The sequence below is a fragment of the Schistocerca cancellata genome, chromosome 3 (assembly GCF_023864275.1).
Source record: "Schistocerca cancellata isolate TAMUIC-IGC-003103 chromosome 3, iqSchCanc2.1, whole genome shotgun sequence".
Lineage (NCBI taxonomy): Eukaryota > Metazoa > Arthropoda > Insecta > Orthoptera > Acrididae > Schistocerca > Schistocerca cancellata.
The window spans coordinates 662,125,763-662,149,226 of NC_064628.1; the positions used below are offsets into that span (position 1 = coordinate 662,125,763).

A 23,464-nucleotide genomic window follows, 5' to 3' on the forward strand; every position below is an offset into this window, starting at 1 on the left:
TCTAGTTCCTCACCAACTCTGTTACCTTTATCACTTGTTTCTGCCACACTTGATGGGCTCTGCTATTTCTGCTTGTGTTAAATTTCATTTCTATTCAATTTTGTCATTTCTCTAGTACCTGGCTCAAGTGTGGGCTCTACGATTCTTCCTTAAAAAAAAAAAAAAAAAAAAAGAAAAAACACGTTCATTGGTACCTCTCTCTATTCCAAATGAATTAATCTCATTTTACAAAAGCTAATAACATATTTGCTTTACTGCATATAACTGTGAATCTGAGATACTACCTCTTAACTATAGATTTCTTTTTTATCTTTATTTGGTTTCAATTCTGTTGTGGCATGTTCTTTGCATTATAAATCTTTCATAATTCTAGGTTTTTAAGAGACATGGCCTGGAACCAATAAATCCACTAAATGAGAAATTTGATCCAAATCTGCATGAAGCCTTGTTTGAACAGGTAAGTGTTGTACTTACTTATCTGTGTTAGTATGATGTAATGGTTTGTGTCAGTTCTGTTATACTGCTTTAATTCTTACGGGCAATAGGAAAAATTGACAATAAGGGGGAAAAGGCTATTGATGCTTTAGCTCTACCAGTCAAGGATCTGGGAACAGCCTGAATCCAACTGTACCAACTGCTGGAACATCTTAAAAGTGGAAAGTGTAACATTTTTCAATATGAAAATTGGGTGACATGGTCTCAAAAGTTTGTTTTTGGCAAAATAGGGTTAATAATGCGAACATTGGACTTATGGTAGAGTAATATCGCTAACAAAGAGTACTTTTTTCAGTGAGACTTCAGTGTGTTGTACAGCAAAGAAATAAAATACAAGTGCTGTCATAAATGATAAAATTTGATTGTAGGAATGCAGAATCGTACTATGGTTAAAGTTACATAAGTGCTGTGATCAGAGAGTTCTAAAGTATGCATAATGTGCAATAAGTGAGGAGTGGGTGGTACATACCAAAAATATGTGCAGCTGACTGGTAAACACAGTGATTCGTGCTGCCAGACCTCCACACCAATAAGCTTCGACATATGGAGGTCACTCAGAACCTAGGCAGTATGCAGAAAAAGGCAGCCAAAGATAATGGGAAAATATCAGGACATATCACATACTCCTGATGTACTGATGGTGGAACAGTGACCAATAGACAACTGAAAAATTGTCTGTAGTCACAATTTATTTATGTTCAGTACAGAGTAGCAATTTTGATATACAGTACCATCTTCACAGCCATCCCCTTTACGCAGTCATCACTCATGCGTCCCAGATAGATGTGTAGGTATTTGACACAACTACTTGTGGTGCAGGAGTGATGACTGCAAGCCAGGGGTTGGCCTGAGGATGATACTGTGTACAAAACTGGTTGCCAGTAGGCAAAATAAATAAACTGGGACTATAGATTAAAACATACTTTTTTGTATTGGAGAGTGTGTGAAGTCAAAGTTAATACATGTGTAAGAACTGTTTGGAGATGATAGAAAGGAGGAGCAGGTGGACGTAGAAGAAAAATATGGCAGTAATACAAGTCAAATGTAATTGGGGGGGGGGAGAGGAGATTAGGTGCTAGGTGCGCAGAGTGAGTCAGTTCTGGAGAAAATGGCTAGGGGGGAAAATTAGAATAGGTTATATAGATTGAAGCACCAAAGGAAGTGGTATAGGCATGCATATTCAAATAAAGATATGTAAACAGGCAGAATACAGCACTGTGGTTGGCAATGCCTTTATAAGACAGCAAGCATGTAGTGCAATTGTTAGATCGGATACTGCTGCTACAATGGCAAGTTGTCAAGATTTGAGTGAGTCTCAACGTGGTGTTACAGTCTGCGCATGAGCAGTAGGACACAGCATCTCTGAGGTAGCGATTAAGTGTGGATTTTCCCCATTTCATGAGTGTACCATGAATATCAGGAACCCGTTAAAACATAAAATCTCTGACATCGCTGTGGCCGGAAAAAGATGCTGCAACAACGGGACCAATGATGACTGAAGAGGATCGTTCAATGTGTCAGAAGTGCAACCCTCTGGAAAACTGCGCAGATTTCAATGCTGGGACATCAAGTGACAGCATACAGACCATTCAATGAAACATAATCAGTTTGGGCTTTCAGAGTTGAAGGCCCACTCATGTGCCCTTGATGACTGCACAGCACACCGGCATTGGACTGTTGGTGACTGGATACATGTTGCCTGGTCAGACACGTCTTGTTTCAGATTGTATCAGTTGCAGTAGGTACTGGGAGGTGAAGGAGCTTGCACAGGATAGATTAGCATGGAGAGCTGCATCAAACCAGTCTCAGGACTGAAGACCACAACAACAACAACTTGAACAAAAAGTCTCTCCTGTGTGCATACTGCTGCAGAAGAGTTAAGTGATGTGGAAGTGCAATCTGTTGCTTGTGTTGGTTTAATGGCCTTGCTGTTACAAAATGCACTTATTGCTAGCTGTGCTGCATCCATGTGCCTGCACAGCATCCAACATTGCTCAGGCCTGGGTTGCCTTATAAACACACTCTTTGAATGTGACCTTTCTTTCCACACTGGAAACATTTTGCATCATGACAAGAACAAATTTTTCAGTCATGATTCAGAAAACCCTGAGGACAAGACTTCTTAACAGTATGAAGTAGTACACGTTGTGTACCAAGGGACTGCAAGTGTTTACCTGTACATTTACTGTTTGCTGAGTCCTATTTTTATTTACTTTAACTCTAGCATTAACCTTAGACTGAGTGTCATGTGTACTTTGAACAACAAAAATACACAGAGCCTTAAAATCAATGGCAGTTGTGTCCACAATAGTTTGAGATTCCACAAGACAAAACTGTTTTCAGATCAGGATCCAACAAGTTGAGAATAACAGTGTGAATACATGCATATGACATATTCTGCATGGTTTGAAGATGACATTACTGTCACTTAGTCCATAAGAACTCTTAAACATATGCTGTCTTGTTAGCCTTCAAGTTCAGCAATCTACTGTTTGAAGTCTGTGCCAGCTGCTTCTTGAGTTGAAAAAATATAAACCTTGCACCTGACTCTCATAATGTTCGGTCAGCAACTGAACAAGGTTGTCATAACTATTCTCTTCTTCTACTGTCTGCATGAAACTTAGGTGCAGCAACTGATGGCAGTGCTGCTCATAGGGAGAGGAGGGCAGTCATTTGTTGTACATTCAGCAGCAGGCATTCAGTCTGCTGCACCTGAAACTGAATAACTTCATTAAGGGACATTTAACTATGTAAACACTTGATATAACACACAGAAAAAAATAGGATTAGAGATGAGGCTAGCCCCAGGCAGCTAAGGCATGTGTGAACCTGCACACACCAACCTTTTGCAAACAGACGAGTTTATATAACGACCAGCGTTGTCACTGTTTGTTGTATTGAACAAAGATAAACTCGTCAATACAACAGCAGGTTCTTTGGCTTGCTCCAGGTGGAGACCAACTGGATACAACAACATTTTATTATGACATAGATAAGATGAAGTACTTAACTTTGTACAATCTATTTCAACAAGAATGGCATGAGAATTTAAAACTATCTCTGAACATTAACGTATCCCTTGATAAAGACAATTTGCGAGTCTCTCACTCGGAGTGCATTCAACAATAACTTTCCTGTTGAGTTGAGCTTCATACATTGATCACCCACCTGGCCTATTAAAAGATGGTGCCAACTTACTCAGTGCTTGCTTTGGCACTTTGCTTTTCGGAGACACCACAGAAAATATGTAAGCAGAACAGAAAGGATTGGGTAATCATTCTAGTGATTATATGGGTCACGAATGGGAAATGTGCTGACGTCAGTGACTTTGACAAATGGCAGATCATGGCCCAGCGCATGAGAACAAGGGTCTTGAAAGCAAAGGAGTTGGTTGGGTGTTCTCTTGCCACTGTCATGAGCATGTGTTGAAAGACTGTGGAACCATGTGAGCAGGCAATGATGTGTTTGCTGTCCATGCCTCACCACAGAATGTGGAGATTGGAGGCTTTCCCATTCTGTAAAGCAGAAGAGGTGGTGATCTGATGACAGTGTGTTGACCTAATGACATCTTCAATTATTATTTAACTCTGTGCCCAAAACCACTGGCCCGCAATTTATGGGAATTGCGTGACCTGTGCATAGACATCTAGTACCACATACCTTCGAAAAACTACCAAGGAGTTGTGGAATGCATGCTATGCAGAATAGCTACTGTATTGTGTCCCTAAAGTGGACCAATACAATGTTCAGCAGGTGGTCTAATGTTTTGGGCATCATTGTATTAAGCTCTAATTATTAAAATGGTTCAGTACACAGCTTTCATCCAATACAAATTGAAGGCAGTCCTTAAGAGAAAACAGGACCACCTATATCACAAATGAGCTGTTCCGGTATTTGTGGGAATGTCGGAGAGTGTTTGATGCTTAGTTGCTTTGGGATGTTAAAGGTTGAGGGAGAATTTTGATAGGACATGTTTACCAAAGGTAGGACTTGAAGAGGAAGTTCACTTAGTTAAACCTACAGGAGGAGGTGTGTTTGGTCATGAGTTAAGACAATATTATTGATCCGTGCCTAATAACATATGTCACAGAGGAGGGGGGGGGGGGGGTTGGTTTTACCACGTTGAATTTCATGTCCATGAGAGGCAGAGGCTTCTGTGTTTTGAGGGTGTACACTAGGGTGGCCTTTAGCTATATTTAATTTTCTGAAAGTTAGAATTTTGCTTCCCCCCCCCCCCCCCCCCACTTTTGTTCAAATTGGTAAAAAAAAACCTGTAAAAATTTTCATCTCATCACAACAAATTTTAGGTGACCCTCAAATGCCTTGAAGTTGGAACATAGCATCCACAACACCTGTTTCCATTAATGTGCACTGTATTCTTCACCTCCACTGTTTTCTTGTCATTTGTGAGAGTAATGTGTCACACATCCAGACAAACCCAGAAATTGTTTAAAATCAGTTTTACTCATATTGCTAAAATGTTCATGTGAGGAATTCCAAAAGCAACAGCAAATATTTAAGAAATATCAAGTTTTTTGATAATGCACACATTGTGTCTTACAATAATTGTCTAACAACATTTATTTCTGTAGAATCAAAATATAATTTGATTGAATAAGCCCTGAACATTATTTTTCCTAGGAGAAGATTTAAACATTGGAAACTCCAGCTTGGAATATCAACAATGTAGAAAAAGACAGATTGCTACGTAGCATAAAAAGGACAATTTAAGTTGCAGCAGGCACAATTAAGACACTTACACATAAGCTTTTGGTCACAGCCTTCATCAGAATGAGGAAGAGAAACACACGCCATTCATTCATTCACACAAGCAAGCACACCTCACTCTGACCGCAAACTCTGGCACCTTGGGCCAACATGCTGTACGTTGTTGTTAAGAGAAGATTTAGTAGCAGCTAGGTGTTTTTTACAGTTTCCAGCAACAGTCAGTAGAACACTGTTTCTGTGTTTTGCCTTTTGTGAGAATGTTATTGTAGTCCTGAATGGATTTGACACCATCTTCTGCAACATCATTCACAGCCACCATCTCCTCAAGTTTTTGAATTGCACTTTTGTAACACACTTCACCTCTGTGTTTTTTCATTATTGCATTTTAGTTTACACTCAACACAAACCATGTTGCTAGGTCACTCTTTTCGACACTGAAGTGTTAAAAATTTCTTATCCTCTTTATTGCCATCTGTCCGTAATGATCAAAATGAGCTACAGCAAAGAGATCGTTGAGGTTTTGCACAAAGTTGTCTCACTCCCCTTAATTTTCCTTTTTCTTATTCTTCTTTGCCTGAAGTTGTAATCAAATTTTTATTTCGAACTTTCCATTTCATCATATAGATTAACTTTTCAGTGCAGTGGTCTGTTCTTCTAGTAGGATTTCGTGCTTTCTGCCAAAAAATGGAAACTTTGTGAATTGCCAGTATGGCCCTTTGGCTCTTTGTAAGATTTACAACTGTTTCATTGTAGAACAAAAACTTGCTGTAGTTTGGTTGGAAATAGAACTAGGAAGACACACATTGAAGTCTTTCCGTAACATCCATAGTGAAGAACATCAGGCGGTCGATGGCATTTTTGAGTAGGCAGAATAAGCCAGGAAAGTCAGTTGTAACCAGCGGTACAACTGTTCTGAAGCAATAATTTAAAGTCAGTGTGCTTCTTTTCTTCACTTTATTTCTCAAAAAGCTTCTTCTTGAACTTTAGATTTGATGAAACTAGATAAATAAAGTCCAAAAATATGCCTACTCTTCCATGAGAAGCAACTGACTGCTGTCCCCATGTTGGTGCCATTACATTAAATGTAGTTGAATACGAAATCACATAACCCAAACTGTTCACAAAAATATCCTTCTGAATGTTGGAATATAACATTTTGTTAATACTGTAGCAATTAACTATCAAAATATTTATTTTAGTATGAAATATTTCTTACTCACCTTACATAACAATACAGGAAACACAGACAATAACAAAGCAGATGATCACAGCAAGTATTGCCGTGAAACTTGCTGACTGTACCAAAGTAGTCTTTTTGTTTGGTTTTAAGTGTTCACTGCTTGGCTACAGCACTCTCCAAATCCATAAAAGAAAGGGGTTACTTTTATATGCACCTGGCTGCTACAACCAACTGTATTTACATTACTAATGTTTTGCTATAAATAAAATTGATATTTATTATATACCATATTTTATGGGTTATGAGATGAACCTCAATTTTTAAGCATTTTAAAGATTCTTCATCATCATTGTTATTCTCTTCATATATAACATGGTCTTCACTGCTATCGAGAGCATTACTTATGCTGCGCTTCTTGGAAGATTTAACATTACTGTCTTCTCTCATTCTAGACCACAACTGTTTGATTGTAGGTAGTTTTAAAGCTCTCTTCGGTGTGAATTCATCTTGGGTTTCATCCATCAGCCATTTGTTCCTTTTTCTCTCATACACATTTTAAATGGTTTACTTATTAAGACATAAAGAGGTTGCAGTTGTGAAGTAAGTCCTCCCAGAATAACAGCAAGCACTGTATTTCCCAGTCTGTTTCTCTTTCACAGAATTTTTCGAATGACTACTAAACTGATCCAGCACAAGAAAACAACTCTTCTTCAATGAAGCATCTTTCCTTCTCTCCCCTTTGTTAATTGATAATTTCATAAGAGCCTTATACATCCAACCCTTGTCACGTATGTGGACAACACTACCTTGTGGCATTTCAGGTTTTGTCATTGTTTTGCACTTAGAAATGATCATTGGATTAAGTTTAGCATCATCAGCACAGTGGAAAAGGACGAAAGTGTAGTGTATTTTTTCGTGTCCATGTGTTCCTATAGTTACAGTTTTAGCATTTTCCATGGCAAAAGTTGTGTTACTCGGCACATCAAATGTCAGGGAAAATTTGACCATATTCGCTATTTGGCTCAGTTCCAACTTGGTTTTCTTTTGATGTTAAATAATAAAGTGATGGAAAGATAATATTTTTTGTTCACACTCTTGCATTGTTTTCTGAGATGTTTTGGTTTGCATGCTGAGTCCACAATACTTCATAAACCTGTAGCAGCAACCACCTTCACCCTTAAAGTCTGTTAAGTTCCACTGCAGCGCTAGCTTACGAGTGCGTATTGGAATCATTTTTGTATTAATTCCAGTGCCATTTTGACAATGTCCATGAATCCATTTCAATATGTTATCTTCTAGATTTGGCCATTTTACAATTAGTCCTCTATTTGCACATTTAGTCTTCGTCATTTTTTCATTTCTTTACTAGCCCACCAATTGCAAATGTTTTTTTTGTGTTGGTGGAGGGCCAAAATGCCACTCAGCTGCTCTGTTCCATGTTGTGCTGCGTATGCTATTACTTTAAATTTATGGCCTGCATAATATGGATACCTTTTATTTTTTCCATTTTGAAACTAGCTACTAACAAAAATATTGTATTGTTACTAATAACACACATCACTTTAAATTAAAATTAACTGGCACTGTAGGCTGCAGTGATGATCATAGGCCAGGCTGTGTCCTGGGTTTGTGACGGAGGGACGGGAAGGAGACAGTGTCAGCAATATTGTGAATCCCCGCAACTTAAGTTTGTCGTATCGGTGCACTGCTTCCGGAGTGGAATCCAATGTTGTCAACTAGAGATAGGTTTCCCGTGGCATTGAGTATGTGGCCATTTTTAAGATTAGTGGGAATTTTAACTAAAACACTGGACATTTTTGTATTAATTTCGAGTAGAAGGCACACCTAAATTTTGTAGTAAATTTTTCGAAGAAAAAAAATGTCTTATAGTCTGTAAAATATGGTGAAGAGTAGTAGTAGTAGTAGTAGTAGTAGTAGTAGTAGTAGTAGGAGGAGGAGGAGAAACAACTGCATAACAAAATTCGCACAGCAAAATTCGAAACTGTTGTCTGAGCTAAAATTTTGCACATTTAGTTTTTTTGTTGATTGGAACAAAATAGGGGGGTGTGAGCTAAACTTTCAGAAATTTGAAAACTAAGAGCCATCCTAGTATACACTTTTTAAACGCAATGCAAAACATTAGTTCCAATGTGCTGTTATGATTTGACATGGACAGAAGACACCTTTTTAGTGTAGTAGAGTCTGTTGCTGTACATGAGTACTTTCCCAATTTCCCTTTTGGTGTATATAGATTTGTTAAGTGTTCCAGTATGTGATATAAAATTTTGGTGGTGCAGTTTTTCACTGAAGCCTCCTGCTGTTTCAAGGCTTTGCTTTTAGCTTAATTTGTCTGCTTTAACGTGGTTTTTAAATATTTAACAAATATAGGAATGCATACAATAACTGTTACTGGTGAGGTTTTATGTACTTTGAAGGAGAGTGCATATTTTTGCCATTCAGTCATTAGAAGAGTCCTGTGCCATTGCAAACTTTTGAATTGTATGAATATCTCTCTTCCTTCTCAATTTTTGTGTAGTATTATTTAGCCACACCTGTTGTGTGACTTGCGTTTTCTGCACCAGTAGCACTCGCTTAAGAATCCCTTTTGTAACTCACTGAAACTGTGAGCATTCTGTAAAAGACAATGAAAGACAATCCATTGCATACCGGTTGCCCAAACTAACATCCGAGATGAGGGTATTGTCAGGAGTACTCCAAGGAGGCGTGATAGGACTGCTGTTATTTTCTATGTACATAAGTGATCTGGTGGACAGGGTAAGCAGCAGTCTACAGCTATTTGCTGCTGATGCTGTGGAGTATGGGAAGGTGTCATTGTTGAGTGACTGTATGGGGATACAGTGTGACATAGACAAAATTTCTAGATGGTGTGATGAATGGCAGCTAGCTGTAAATGCAGAAAAATTTAAGTTAATGCAGATGACTAGGAAAATGAACTCAAAATATTAGAGTACAGCATTAGTAGTGTGCTACTTGACACAGTCATGTTGAATAAGTGTCTAGGCAAAACGCTGCAAAGCAGTATGTAATGGAATGAGCATGATGTAGTAGGTAAGGCGAATGGTCAACTCGGTTTATTGGGAGAATTTTAGGAAAGTGTGGTTCGTCTGTAAAGGAGATCACATATAGGGCACTAGTGCAACCCATTGTTGAGTACTGTTAGTGTTTGGTATCCGCACCAGCTTGGAGTAAAGAAAGATACTGAAGCAGTTCAGGCTGCTAGATCTGTTACTGGTAGGTTTGAACAATATGCAAGTATTACAGAGATGCTTTGTGAACTCAAATTGGGATCACTGGAGGAAGGCAACGTTCTTTTTGAGGTGTACTATTGAGAAAATTTAAAGAACCGGTATTGAAGGCCTTGCTGCAGAACGATTCTCCTACTGCCAGTGTACATTTCACATAAGATCTGTGGAGATAAAATTAGAGAGATTAGGGCTCATACTGAGGTGTACAGTCAGTCATTTTTCTGTTGCTCTATTTGTGAGTGGAACAGAAAAGGAAATGACTAGTAGTGGTAAGGAATATCCTCTGCCTCACACTGTATGGTGGCTTGCAGAGTATGTATGTAGATGTAGATGCATCTGCAGATATAGACTGCACTGTCAAAGGGATGTTAACTGCTAATCTTCCTTTTTTCATCTCTTCCAATAATGCTATAGGTCCATTCTTGGCTTGATTACGGGGAATTGCCTGTCTAGCCTAGAACATGTGAGCTGCACTGAGTTTGTAGATCTTGAGTTTCATGCAGCAGGGTGGCAGCTGTGGTTCTGACAGCAGTGGCCTCCCAGGTAAGGGATCTAAGATCTGACAGACAGAGCAACCAATAACCCAAGTGTATTCCTGAAATTTTTCTTATTTTGTAATTGCAGATGGTATTACATATGTTGATACAAGAGTGTTACTTCTCAAAAATGTGCAGCAGAATAATAGCAAGACTTTGGGGAAGTGAGGTAGCATATAGTCTAGCACTCTGACTGGTTGCACAAAAACCCAATCAGTAGCATCTCAGGCATGCCTCTTCTTTTTATGTTAGTTTTTGTAATTGCTGAATTGGTTTGTGACTTTAAGCTCCTCTTGGAGCATCCAGCCTTCCCCCATGGTGTTATTTCTGTCTAGTTAAAACTTGCTAACAAAGATGTGACTTAACGCCCCGATAATCAAGATTGCAAATTTTTTCATTTTCTGTTATCTTCTAGCTCAGAGGTCTGCAAGCTTTCATGTTGCCTACACCAATTTTTTCTGTTTTTGATAGACCTTGTGCTTTCCAGATATTGCATTTTTACAAATTCTTAGCAAATGCGTTTTTGACACCTACTGACTTCGATAGGAGTAACTGTAGAAGTAACCTGTATATTAGGCTGCTGTGTGACATCAAAACTTTGAACACAGCAACAACAAAAGCTTAACCTTTGAATATAAGGTGATCCTGTATTCTTCGAATGATAATTTGAAGAAAAAAGTCTCGTTGTGTAGTCAGCTGTAACAAGCTGTGGACAGTGCAAATGCTCATACAGATGAAGAGCACCACCTTCTTGTCACTGAGAAGGAAGGCAGACAGACTCCCTATCCATCCATCTATCCGCTTGTGTTCTTTTATCTGCCATGACATTTCACTCTGGTGGGAAGAAACAGTGTGCCACTTTTTATGCCAGTGCATTATATTTCCATTGAAAGAGATGAGATGTAAATTTCAGTCTGAACTTCTTAAATGATAGACATGGTATGAATTTTGAAGCTATATAACTGAATTACTACGTGATGAAAATTGTAATAATTAAATAAAATCCAGTATTACCATTTTATCAAGTAGTCAACCAGTCACATTTGTCTTGAATGGTGTGTTTTAAATAATAAAGAAGACACTGTTTTCTTGTTTTTGGCTCCCTGGTTTTCGACATTTCAACAGATTCCATTCTGTAACATTTTTAATATGTTAATAATATTTTACACAAGTTTTAATTTCCGTGATTCTCTAGGACTACGATGTTATGGTAAAAAAAATCTTTATTGAATTAGTGCTATAGCTGAAATACCAGAACAATAAGGGCAGCAGAGTGGGAACAAACAGCAATTTTTGACTCTAATTCAGTTTTTTAAGCAACACTGTGAATCTGTCAGTGCAAGAGTTACCGTATTTACTCGAATCTAAGCCGCACCTGAAAAATGAGACTCGAAATCAAGGAAAAAAAAAATTTCCTGAATCTAAGCCGCACCTGAAATTTGAGACTCGAAATTCAAGGGGAGAGAAGAGTTTTAGGCTGCACCTCCAAATCGAAACAAAGTTGGTCCATTGTAATATGAGACACAATTTAGGTCGAATGAATGATGATACAGCTACAGTAGTTTGGTTCGAGACATAAGCTTAGCAGTTAAGCTTTACCAGGTAGCCATTGCTATGTGTCAGGCGCTCCGTCCGTATTTATATGGGTACACTTCCTTTTTCACGTGCTTCGTCTGGTTTGAATTGATTTTTTTTTTAATCTGATAAGCGCCGTTCTCTTTGTTATAGGTGTTTGCGTCACTCTAAGCTGAAGATGCATTACTGTACTGTGTCATGCATTGTTTGTCGCATTCTGATAATGAGTGTTTACGGCCGCCGCCGCTCGCGGCATGGCTTGCTTTTGTGCATGCTAGCGAGAGGGAGAGGGAGAGGAATCGTCTCATTAGCGAAACAATGGAAAGAGACTGCTATTTGTTGTTACTTACACTGCTGCTTTCTTTGATAATGGTCAACAAGAACCAAATAATAGACTGCATATGATAGAAGATGTTCTGAACGAGAGTTAAGCGAAAATTTTTCTCCATTTGAAAATCTTTGCAGACGCCTCTTTAGTATATTACATTATGCACAGAAATTAGTCATCTTAGATTTAAAAATCTAGTCAATTGCCGTGCTTAATTTATGACTGTATCACTATTACGCATAAGAATAATATGATATAAACATGGCATGATATGTATATTCTTTTGCGTTTGCTGTTGTCTCACTCTAGTTTCGTAGTTTATTAGGCAGACAAAATTTAAATGAGATAGCAGCAAACACAAAAGAATACGTGGCAAAATGTTTATTATTCTTATGGTGAAGAGAATACTGCATGTGATTCACAATTCATAAAAGTTCCTATTAGCAACCATCTCTTCTCACAGGTAGGAATAAATTCAGAATGTAGAGTTGGCCATATTGACAAACATCCCTAACAGTCTTGCCAGTCGGATTTTCATAGTACATTGAAATGCTGCAACTTTCGACGATGAACTATACGGAATTTGTATTTACTTCGATCAATAATGTATGAAAATGCAGTGGTTGAAACTCGGGGCGGAGGAAAAAATGCTAGTCTTCCACCTTTTTTTTTTTTTTTAAATTATTTACTGGCGCAGAGGTTTTTGCGCCAGTATTTATCTTTGTGCCTGCAAAGCATGCCTGTGTAGCGCTACATATATTCGATGGCAGAAGTTAGTTGTGGTGGCACCTACCAACATTTTTCAGAACTTCTGCATACGTTGCACTCGATCCTAAGCCGCAGGTGGTTTTTTGGATTACAAAAACTGGAAAAAAAGCGCGGCTTAGATTCGAGTAAATACGGTACACTATTTGAAAATTTGTGCAGCTCATTTTTGAGCCAAAGAAAGGAAAGGAGATTGGGCATTATAAATATCTTGAAGGTCAGAAGGCATCAAAATATACACTGGTCATCACAGTCAAGGACTGTGGGCTCTGTTGTCAGTTGCCTTCTTCAGACTCTCTTGATCCATGCTAAGTCTGATATCCAGGTTTTTTACAATTAAAGTATCACTACTTGAGCCATAGTACAAGGTAAACTATTTACCATGATGATCAGATTGTGTTAAAGAAACGACTTGCCATTGGGCACAGGTACTGGTACGCTGACTTTGGGTTGAAACACAAGAATCTGTGTGCATTATAGTTGTAGTCAGTCAACCTGGGTGTGGACAAGGGGAGCAGGACTTGGCTTGTGAACCTATTTCGATAAAACGATGGCAATAGTGCTGCTGCTCTTCATGAGTATCGAAGCATGAAAGATACATGGAGAGGTCCTCTTTCCACACCGGGGTTGAACAACGCCTGGAAGCTTGAATTAACTGGCGGTTTGGGAATTGCTTCTAGTAGAGACTGACAGCCAGTTGCACCCAAATTGCTTAAATTGTTCAAAAGTGCTACGAACAGTTGTGAAATGGTATACGTACAAACTTCCAGGCTGTCATAGATTCAGGTGGATGTCACGTTGAGCAACGTATGTTAACCTGGAATGTAAACAGGGTATGTAGTTAATTTGTTACCCTCTCGTGTGGAAATTAAAATGTTTCTTTCAAAGGTTTTTCATCATTTATCTTCCACATGGCTTTACAAATGTTTCCACAAAGTTTCATTTTCCTACAATCACTTGTTTTTCATGGGGGTCCTTTCTAGTAGCGAAAGTTTAATATAATCACCATATATTTGCTGCGTACTTGCAACCTTGAGATATTCTATGCTTCCTGCCCTCATATATGCTGTAGCATGCCACAGAAATTGAAGAGCAACCTTTCTTCACTTGGTATTGCAGATTTTTAGTTTTATACCTACACATTTCAAATGCGTCATTCCGTGTAAGTGTTTACCACAGACCACATTTTACTTCGATACAGTGTGGATGGTTGCAGTGCATATTTATGCTTTTCCATGGGCGATCAACGTTTCAATTAATTGATAGGTGCATATGTATTGGAAGGATCGTACAGGATTTTTGTCACTTGTCGCTTTGAAGGTGCCCATGCAAGTTATAAGAAATATGTTTTAATATCTTTGAGATCACTACCTTACAATTACCTACTACATCTGCTACTGTTTTAACTCCTTTTATTATTTGCAGGAAGTTGAAGGAAAAGAGCCAGGCACTGTGATTGTTGTCACAAATACTGGTTACAAGCTACATGAACGCGTAATTCGACCAGCAGTGGTAGGTGTGGCTAAAGCCAAATAAGGTGGTGTCTTGTTTTGTAGGACTGTGTACGTATGGTGATTGTACTCAGAGGTGTGGATGTCATTAAGCCTTTATTTTTTATTATTCAGTGTTGTGGGCATTGACTTTGTATTGTAAAAAACATGCGATGACCTGCATTTAGTGCCTGTAAATCCTGTTGTGTACATACAAGTGAAATATAATTTTTGTTGCATGTTTTGTTTACAATGTCATTGTACTTCAGATTAATTGATAGTTGTACACAATTGTATATGAAGCAACGATCTTCTCCAAAGTGAATTTTTGGTGTTGTTCTACCACTTGAGAAAAGACCTCTTCACACAGTGTAACACTTAAGAATGCTTGTTTTTTACTCAGAAAGATGAACCAGGTCCACAATGAAAGCACATTGCTGGTCTTGTACACAGGTAAGTTCAAGCATCCCTTTTGCACTACCATCTAAACAAATGGTGAGCTGTATCATGTCTTTGTATTAGAAACACAGTGCACAAACAATTAAAATACAGAAAAGAAAATTTACATAACTGTGCGTATGATACGAAAACCCCAGCTGCTTCTTCCTCCATCGTAAGTTAAGATGATGTGGCAGTGACAGGAAGGGAAGCTGGGAAGAAAATGGAAAAGTAGTGCTAAGTATAGTATGTGTATTGGTGTTCATAATGTGAGCAATCCCATAAAGCAGCAAAAAAAATCTAAGGAAAACATACTGACACTGTCCAATGAACCTTTTTTATGAATCTCCCCATGAGAGCTGGATTGTGCTCGTGCAATGTACAAATGGAAGTTAAAATGGGGTAACCACCCATTTAAACTAAAGAAACTGCAAAAAGATAGGAAATGAAGGAGGTAAGACCTGGGTGAAATGAAGGAACCAGAAGTTGTGGAAAGGTTGAGGGAGCTTTTTTAACTCCATGTTGGACTAACATGGGAAATGAGAAGAATAGAAGGCGAAGATGAAATGTGGAAGTCAGCAGAGGATCACAGAGGTAAAAAGACAATGCCTGGTGGAAATCCTGGGATATGACAAGGTATTGAATTTAATTGATGATGGGGAAAATATGAAAATGCAGCAGGTGATAGATGAAAGGGAATATGGATTTCTAAACTATGAATTTGACAGAAAGTGCAAAATAGTTGAGCAGGAATGGCTAGAGGAAAACTGCAAAGATGTAAAAGTTTGCATAACGACAGGCAAGATATATGTAACCAGTAGGAACATTGAGAATATCTATGGAGAAAAGAAAAGGAACTGTATGACTATCAAGAGCTCAGACATCTATAAGGGAAACAACTGTGAGAAAAATATTATGGAAAAAGAAGAGGAAGTAGGTGAAGTTGATATGGGAGGTAAGATACTGGAAGAATAATTTGACAGAGTACTGAAAGACCTAAATGAAAACAAGACTCTTGGAGTAGGTAACATTCCCTCGGAATTATCTATGTACTTGGAGAACCAAGCATGACAAAATTATTTTACCTGGTGTGAATGGTAAATAAGAGAGCCGAAATAGTGCCAGGCTTCCGAAAGACCTTAATAATTCAAAGTCCAAAGCATCCAGGTGCTGGCAGGTGTGAATACTACTGAACCACCAGTTAAATAAGTTATGTTTGGAAAATACTAACACCAATTATTTACAAAAGAATGGAAAAACTGATAGAAACCAACCTCAAGGAAGATCAGTGTGGGTTCCGGAGAAATGTGCGAATCAATACTGACCTTACGACATAAACTAGGTGGGTTGAAGAAAGACATACCTTTATAGCATTTGTAGATTTAGATAGGTTTTCACAATGTTTATTAGAATACACTCTTTGAAATTTTGAAAGTATCGTAGATAAAGTACATAGAGCAAAATGTTATTTATGACTTGTACAGAAACAACTGCAATTATCAGTGTGTGACATTAAAGGGAAGCTGTAGTTCAGAAGGAAGTGAGATAGGTTGTATCCTTTCTCTGATGATCTGCAATCTGTACATTTGAGCAGGTTATGAAGTAAACAAAGGAGAAATGCGGAGAAAGGAGATGAAATAAAGCCTTTGAGGTCTGCAAATGATATCGTAATTGTGTCAAAGACAGCAAAGAACTTGGAAGAGCAGTTGAACGGAATGGATAGTGCCTGGAAAAGAGATTATAAGATACTAATTGAATGTAGTTGTATTAAATTAGGAGATGCTGAAGGGAATAGATTAGGAAATGTAACACTAAAAGTAATAGATAAGTTCTGCTATTTGGTTAGCAAAATAACATGATGATGCTGGCCAGGGTGCAAAATGCTGACAGACAATAGCAAGAAAAGCATTTCTGAAAAAGGAATATGTTAACACCTAATATATTTAAGTGTTAGAAAATCTGAAGCTGTCTCTTGAGTGTTGTACTGAATCGGATTTGGGGGGGGGGGGGGAGGAGGAGGAGTGTGTGGTGGAACTTTCTAAAAGAAGGATCAATTAATGGGACGCATCCTTATGCATCAAGGAATGGCAAGTTTGGCAATGGAAGTAAGTGTGGGAGGTAAAAATTGTATGGGAAGACAAAGGTTTGAATACAATAAGCAGGATCCAATTGACGTAGGACACAGTAATTATCCTGTGATTTTGAGGCTTGCACATGATAGGCTAGTGTGGGGAAACTGCATCAAACCAGTCTTCGGATCACAACAGCAGCAGCAGCAGCAGCAGCAGCAGCAGCAGCAACAAGAGACTCACAATATGAAGACAAGTTTTCATTGTGTTTTAAGTTATGGATCTGACAACACATTGTGGCTCTTTAGTGAACTTTGTGAAAATTGTTTTATTAGTGACAATTTTTGTAGTATGAGGTGGTAAGTCTCCATCTGTATACATCCGCTTTGTTTATAATACTCTGAAGAAGCCACTGATATAATCTTGAAATTAAAAATGTCTTTCTGAAGAGTGCTTGTGCTGGCTTCACTGTATGTCCAGTGACCTTACAGAAAGACACTACTAGTGAATATTCCGATTTTTTTTTTTTCTCTCTCTCCAGAGCAATAATGTCTGCTACGACTTTCTAACCTCTGCTGATTTGAAATATGCTTTTAATATGAGATCTGTCAATAAACTGCTCTTCATTGTCAAAAAAGTTGTGCACATAATACGTATATGAACCCAGTGACATAATCATAGTTACAAGCTTGTGAATTTAGGCTGAGGAAAATACAATTAGATGTCAATATTACTAATTGTTCCTACACATTCCTTTCGTATTATCAGAATTTTTGCTATCATGTAATTCATACATTGTCTAATCATCCAAAAAAAGGTAAGTGGAATCATATTAAACATTTGTTTGAGCTTTTGGAAGTGAATCTGTTAGGTCGAGATATCATATTCTGGGTTCTTTCCAGATGTCCTCTGCTTGCATGCTTTATGGAAGTATCCCTTGTAAAATATTGGGTAACCAAGCTTGCTTTCATTGAAAATGAACATTGTAAACATGACGTTTGGAAACTCATGGCTATCTAGATCGGACACAGTTGCTTTCATTTGAGATTAATTATAGTAATTATTTGGGGATTGTTTGGCTTCTGTGCCAATTTTTTGAAAATAAATTACTGACTCAATGTTAGAAAGATTACGTTAATCATTCCAGTAACAAAGAAAATTAAAAATAATTTATTGTTCTTTTGGAGAGGAGCATGGTTTGCTTTGCTACACTGGACACTATTTGCATTGTGTACCATATATTTGAATGAAAGGTACTAATTGCCTAAAATCCATAAAATTTCTTGAGATACATATGTTCAGGTGTAGATATGATAGATTTACAAAGTCTCCTTTTGCAAAACTGTGTTACGTTTTTGTAATGTGAAAATAAATTGTGTGTGCTGATACTAGATGAATATTTTAAATCATTCACATCACTTGCAAAAGACCCTCCATCCCCCCCCCTCTCTCCCTCCTCTCTCTCTCTCTCTCTCTCTCTCTCTCTGTCTCTGTCTCTGTCTCTGTCTCTGTCTCTGCCTCTGTCCCCTCAATTTTATGCTCTTCATGTTCTAAGATTAACAGTTCTCTGCTTTTAAGGTATTTATCATTACCAATCAGTGAAATTTTTCATAGTATTTTAAATTATGAAATGTATTGATTGTCAAACACTTCTAATATCATGCAAGAGTATGGCCTTGCAGGTGTTTCGTCAAATAACATTGAGGTATACAAGTTTGCTTCAAAGTTTCTGCCATGACTGTTACACTTCATGTTATTTCTCTCCTCAGCCCACCAGTTTGTGGCTCACTTTCAGTTCTTCTATCTTTAGTGCTAGTTTTTGATGCTCATATATCTTCTAAAAGGTTTAATTTTGTCCATAAACTTTTGTCTTTGTCATGCTCTTTGTCTTCTTTTACTCTCCCCTCCCCCACACCAAACTCATTCTCTCGATCAAAGTAATGAGCTGGGATGAATAACAAAGCAAATTGGTAATTATGTTGTTCCTACTAACAGTGACACTCTTGAGCAAGCTCCTTGTGTCAGCTGCTCTTATCACTTCTTTGGTTGAACATCTGTTAGTCCATGGTATCTTCAACTTTCTCCTCCAATTTTCCATCTTCTCAGCTTACTAACAAGATGATGAGACTTACCAAACAAAAGCGCTGGCAGGTCGATAGACACACACATAACACAAACATACACACAAAATTCAAGCTTTCGCAACCAACGGTTGCCTCATCAGGAAAGAGGTAAGGAGAGGGAAAGACGAAAGGATTTGGGTTTTAAGGGAGAGGGTAAGGAGTCATTCCAATCCCAGGAGTGGAAAAACTTACCTTAGGGGGAAAAAAAGACAGGTATACACTCTCTCTCGCACGCACGCGCGCGCGCGCGCACACACACACACACACACACACACACACACACACACACACACACACATCCATCCGCATATATGGTGTATATGCGGATGGATGTGTGTGTGTGTGTGTGTGTGTGTGTTCCTTCCTGTTGACCTTCCAGCAAGAGAGATCTTTGTTTTAGAATTTCTTGCTCGCAAGGAAGTGGACAATGATTGGTCATGGAATATTTTGTGGACAGAAGAAGTCCACTTCCATCTGACTGGATGTGTAAATACACAGAATTTTCGAATATGGATAATGAAAAATCCACCAGTACCACTTTATCCTGAAAAGGTCGTTGTTGTGGTGCAGGCTTATGGCATCATTTATCATAGGGCCATATTTTTTTGAAGAGACAGGTGCTTCTGGTCCTGTTACCTGTACCATCACTGGTAAGTGCTATCAGTGTCTTTCATGTAACCAAGTCATTCCAGCTCTCCAACAGCATGGATGTGTGGATGGAATCATTTTTATGGATGGTGCACTTCTGCACATTGCAGTTAAGCAGCTGCCTGAAGCGCCATCTTGGGAATGCTGGAGTTATCAGCTTCCATTTCCCTACAGCCTGGCCGTCCCAATCACCTGATCTTCATCTGTGTCACTTCTAGATGTGGGGCTCTCTGAAAGATGTTGTGTTCAGTGTTCCAGTTGCAGACTTAGCTGCATTGAAGGCATGCATTGCACCAACACATTCTGAATGTGATCCCGGAAACACTTCGATCAGTTGTGTGGAACATGCTCTTTCTCGATTTTAACCTTTGCAGAAAGCGGCAGACAGCATATTGAACATGTTTTGTGCCAATCACATGGAAATTAATAATGAGATTTCATTTTGATTGATGCTTTTTATGTGGTTTTTGGCCTCAGAGCAATTAAAAACTGATTTTTCCTGTCCGATGTGATATGATCTTGCTGTGGTGGATGGGCTTACGCAACTAACAGTATCGCACCTGTACACCCGAGTACACTGTGTAGTACAGTTTAATGTCAAACGTACACATCACACATTGTTGTATGATTCATTTGTCATTTGTAGTCTACCACTATTAAATTATGATGCTTACAGCACCATCTATTGCTACGTTTTTTAACTATTTTCCTTCTGCCATAGATTTACCGCCTTCTCCGATAATATTCCGTTGCAATTTGACGTCATTCTCACCAGTGGTGGTATTTCTACATGGGTTTGAAAGTTTAACTTTAATTATAGTCACCCTGTACATGACGGGTTCAGTGTGAAATTTTTGCTATTTGTCTGACTCTCAAAAGTGAGTGTTAAGCACATTTTTCACTTTAGTAATGAAGGCAGAATGTTCTGGAAAGTAAGAAAAGAATTTTAAAACAAGCTACTTCTTTGTCACAAACTTAATTTAAAATTTAAATATAGTAACTTTTTCCCTTAATGCTTTCGCTCCAGTGGTTTGAATTTGTTCTGTTCAGAAAGAATGAAATGTGCTGTGTTGGGTCTCAAAACTGAAATTCCATAATAGTTATAATTTTAAACTTGGCCAAGGTGGATGCTTAGGATTTCGGTATTTGTGTACCCATGGCATATGGCTGAAGTTTCAAAGGATTTTATGAGAGTTCATAAGGACTCTGAAAGTTCTGTGCTTGCAAGATGTGTGTGTAGGTAATGTCAGATGGTGATATCTGTTTACAATATTGAGTAATGTGCAGCTACTGTATTAAATTGTTATTGTCATCTTATAGCTGGCATTCATTTACTGAAATGAGAGCATTTACAGTGTTTTTATTTTTATGATTTCAAAGTGGATTTTAGTGCTTTCTCACACATGGTGATTTTTAATTTACATTAATCACATTTTCCTTGGTTTGTCATCCATAGTTCTATCTCTCGCAAATATCAAATGCTGGTGCAGTGTTGAATTACTGTTGCAATTGTGCCATTCACTGTTCCCATTTACCTTGTAGTATGTCCATTGCACGCAACTTACTTTGTACCAATTCTAATACATTTGGGGTGCACTGATCACATTAGTATAGACTGTAGCATGGTGTTATTAGAGTGCAGTGTGTACCACAGCTGCTGCAATATGTCTGCACTTGAATTATACTTCATGGATTAGTGTGTGTGTGTGTGTGTGTGTGGGGGGGGGGGGGGGGGGGTGCAGTGAAGTTCTTGGAAGGCGCTGATTGTGCTGTTCCCACCACGAAGCGATGAAGCATACGGAGTAAGGTGGGTGGGGAGACTGAGCTGTTAGTGAATGTTGTGACATGATGGCATGATAATATTATGCACTTTTAATTAATAAATTAAGCTAAAGTAGCATCAGATGCCACACAATATTTTTAATAGCAGACTCACATTTCCATGAGGCCCGCTAGTTATAGAACTACTGCTGAAAATCCAAAGCTTTATAGCTATTCCTTCTTGAGGGAAGACTGTGAAGAGGAACCTACAAGAAAATTATAAGAAAATATTTCCAGAAGAATGGAAAATTTTTGAAGAGGATGCCACAAGTTACTCAAGATAGTCAACATGTTGTTTCAGAAGTGGTGGTGAGGTTTCTGTCCTCAGTTGTTCTACCTTGTTTCACAGTTGACACCAAAGTAGAACAGAGTGCTGCTCATCTGAGCATTTAATTCCTTCACTCACGTCAAAATCCACACTTGCCTGCTTTGCAGACACAATCATTTCGCTGTTGCATACCGGTAAGAACAATGATTATACTAGAAGTAACATCCATCAAGGTAAGTGGGTTATTTTTTAAATAAGGTCCATTTGTGAATGAGAGGGAGAAAATGATGCAAATCAATGCAGTGTGATGTGTGTCTGTTCCCAGCTCACTTCGCATATGTTTGAATGCAATTTAAAGCTTTGTCTGTGTGGTGAGTTGTAGAAGAAAATCTTCCCTGCCAACTGGGAGATACAGTCTGTAATTGGATTCAAGAAACTCCATTGTGCCATATAAACAAGCAGCATGGCTGTTGTTCCTTGACAATGCAAGGTCACACGTTCGTGCAGAAACACAAGGTCCAATCATACGTTTTGGATGGGAACAATTTAATCATCTACCTTACAATCTACACCTCGCACTCTTTGATTTTTACTTATTAATGACAATTTAAGGAGATCCTTGGTCGTCAACAGTTCAACGAAATGTGAAAACTGCAGTCATGGATTGGATTTTTTCACAGACAGCAGATTTATTTGATGTTGGAATTTAAAAACTTGTTAAATGGTATGACAGATATTTGAATAGCAATGTAAATCATGCAGAAAAGTAGATAAAAGTATGTAGCATATGGACAAAAAGATTTTATTTGCTGGATTTTGCTTATTACAAAAAAATCAACCTTACATAAAAATACCCCATCTTTAAATAAAATACTAGGAGGATTAAAGAAAATTGTCCAAAATTTTTTAAACTTACATCTTAATGTATTGTAACTACATAATTTCCACTCATATTTAAGCCATTATGTTGTTTGTTAACTGGTTGATAAATCTCCTCTCGAGCCAGTATAGCCAGGGTTTCAGCCTCTTGCCCCATTCCTTCTTACTTCCACTTTCACTACTCCATGCACAGTACTAGGTTACTTTCCCTAGAGCCCTTCTGAATAAATAAAGACTCCTATTTCCATCAGATGGTTGTATTTGTAACAAGGTAGTAGGTTCATTTTGATGAATAGCTGGTGATTGTTGGGTCCACACATATTTGCAACTGATCGTTCATCAGTGTTATGTGATATGTTCACTTATATCATATGTATTTAGTCAAGATACACACAGGACACTTGAAAATCATTCATGTTGCACTGTTTCAGAAATTCAGCTGATTTAGCCTTCTTCAGAACTCTGAACTAAATTTCTGCTCAAAGCACTTGCATTTTTGAACTGATTTTAAAATCAAAAATTTCTCCAAACAAGTTTCTGAAAGCATGGACCTGAACTGAGTTTTGGTCTTTGTAACTGTGCTAAAAAATTCTCTCACATTCCGCATTACTATGTGGAATTGACAAAATAGCCAGCATCACCTTTGCAAGTTTATATACTGAAGAATCCCATCAGCCGATTTCTTCTGACCTACCAACGCCCACTGACATAAATTCTCTCTGCTGCCAAGTTGGTTTCTTTCAGCTGAAAGTTACAGAACTGAGAGTGAAGAATATCAACTTCTGTATCTAAGTGCTCACTTTCGCTAGTCAGAATATTAGGAAATCTGTTTGTGAAAAATCTAAGGCTGGAAAA

General features: G+C 38.2%; 1 protein-coding gene across 1 annotated transcript in view; it reads left to right on the top strand.

Annotated features, from left to right (window-relative positions):
* Nucleotides 1-14,495, top strand: part of LOC126176937 (grpE protein homolog, mitochondrial-like) — a 56,244-nt gene extending 41,749 nt beyond the window's left edge. Inside the window, exons 5-6 of the mRNA XM_049924133.1 lie at nt 374-457; nt 14,299-14,495. Of these exons, the coding sequence (XP_049780090.1) occupies nt 374-457; nt 14,299-14,409 (195 nt within the window). The 3' untranslated portion in view covers nt 14,410-14,495. The remainder of the gene's footprint in view (nt 1-373; nt 458-14,298) is intronic.
* The last annotated feature ends 8,969 nt before the right edge of the window (nt 14,496-23,464 follow it).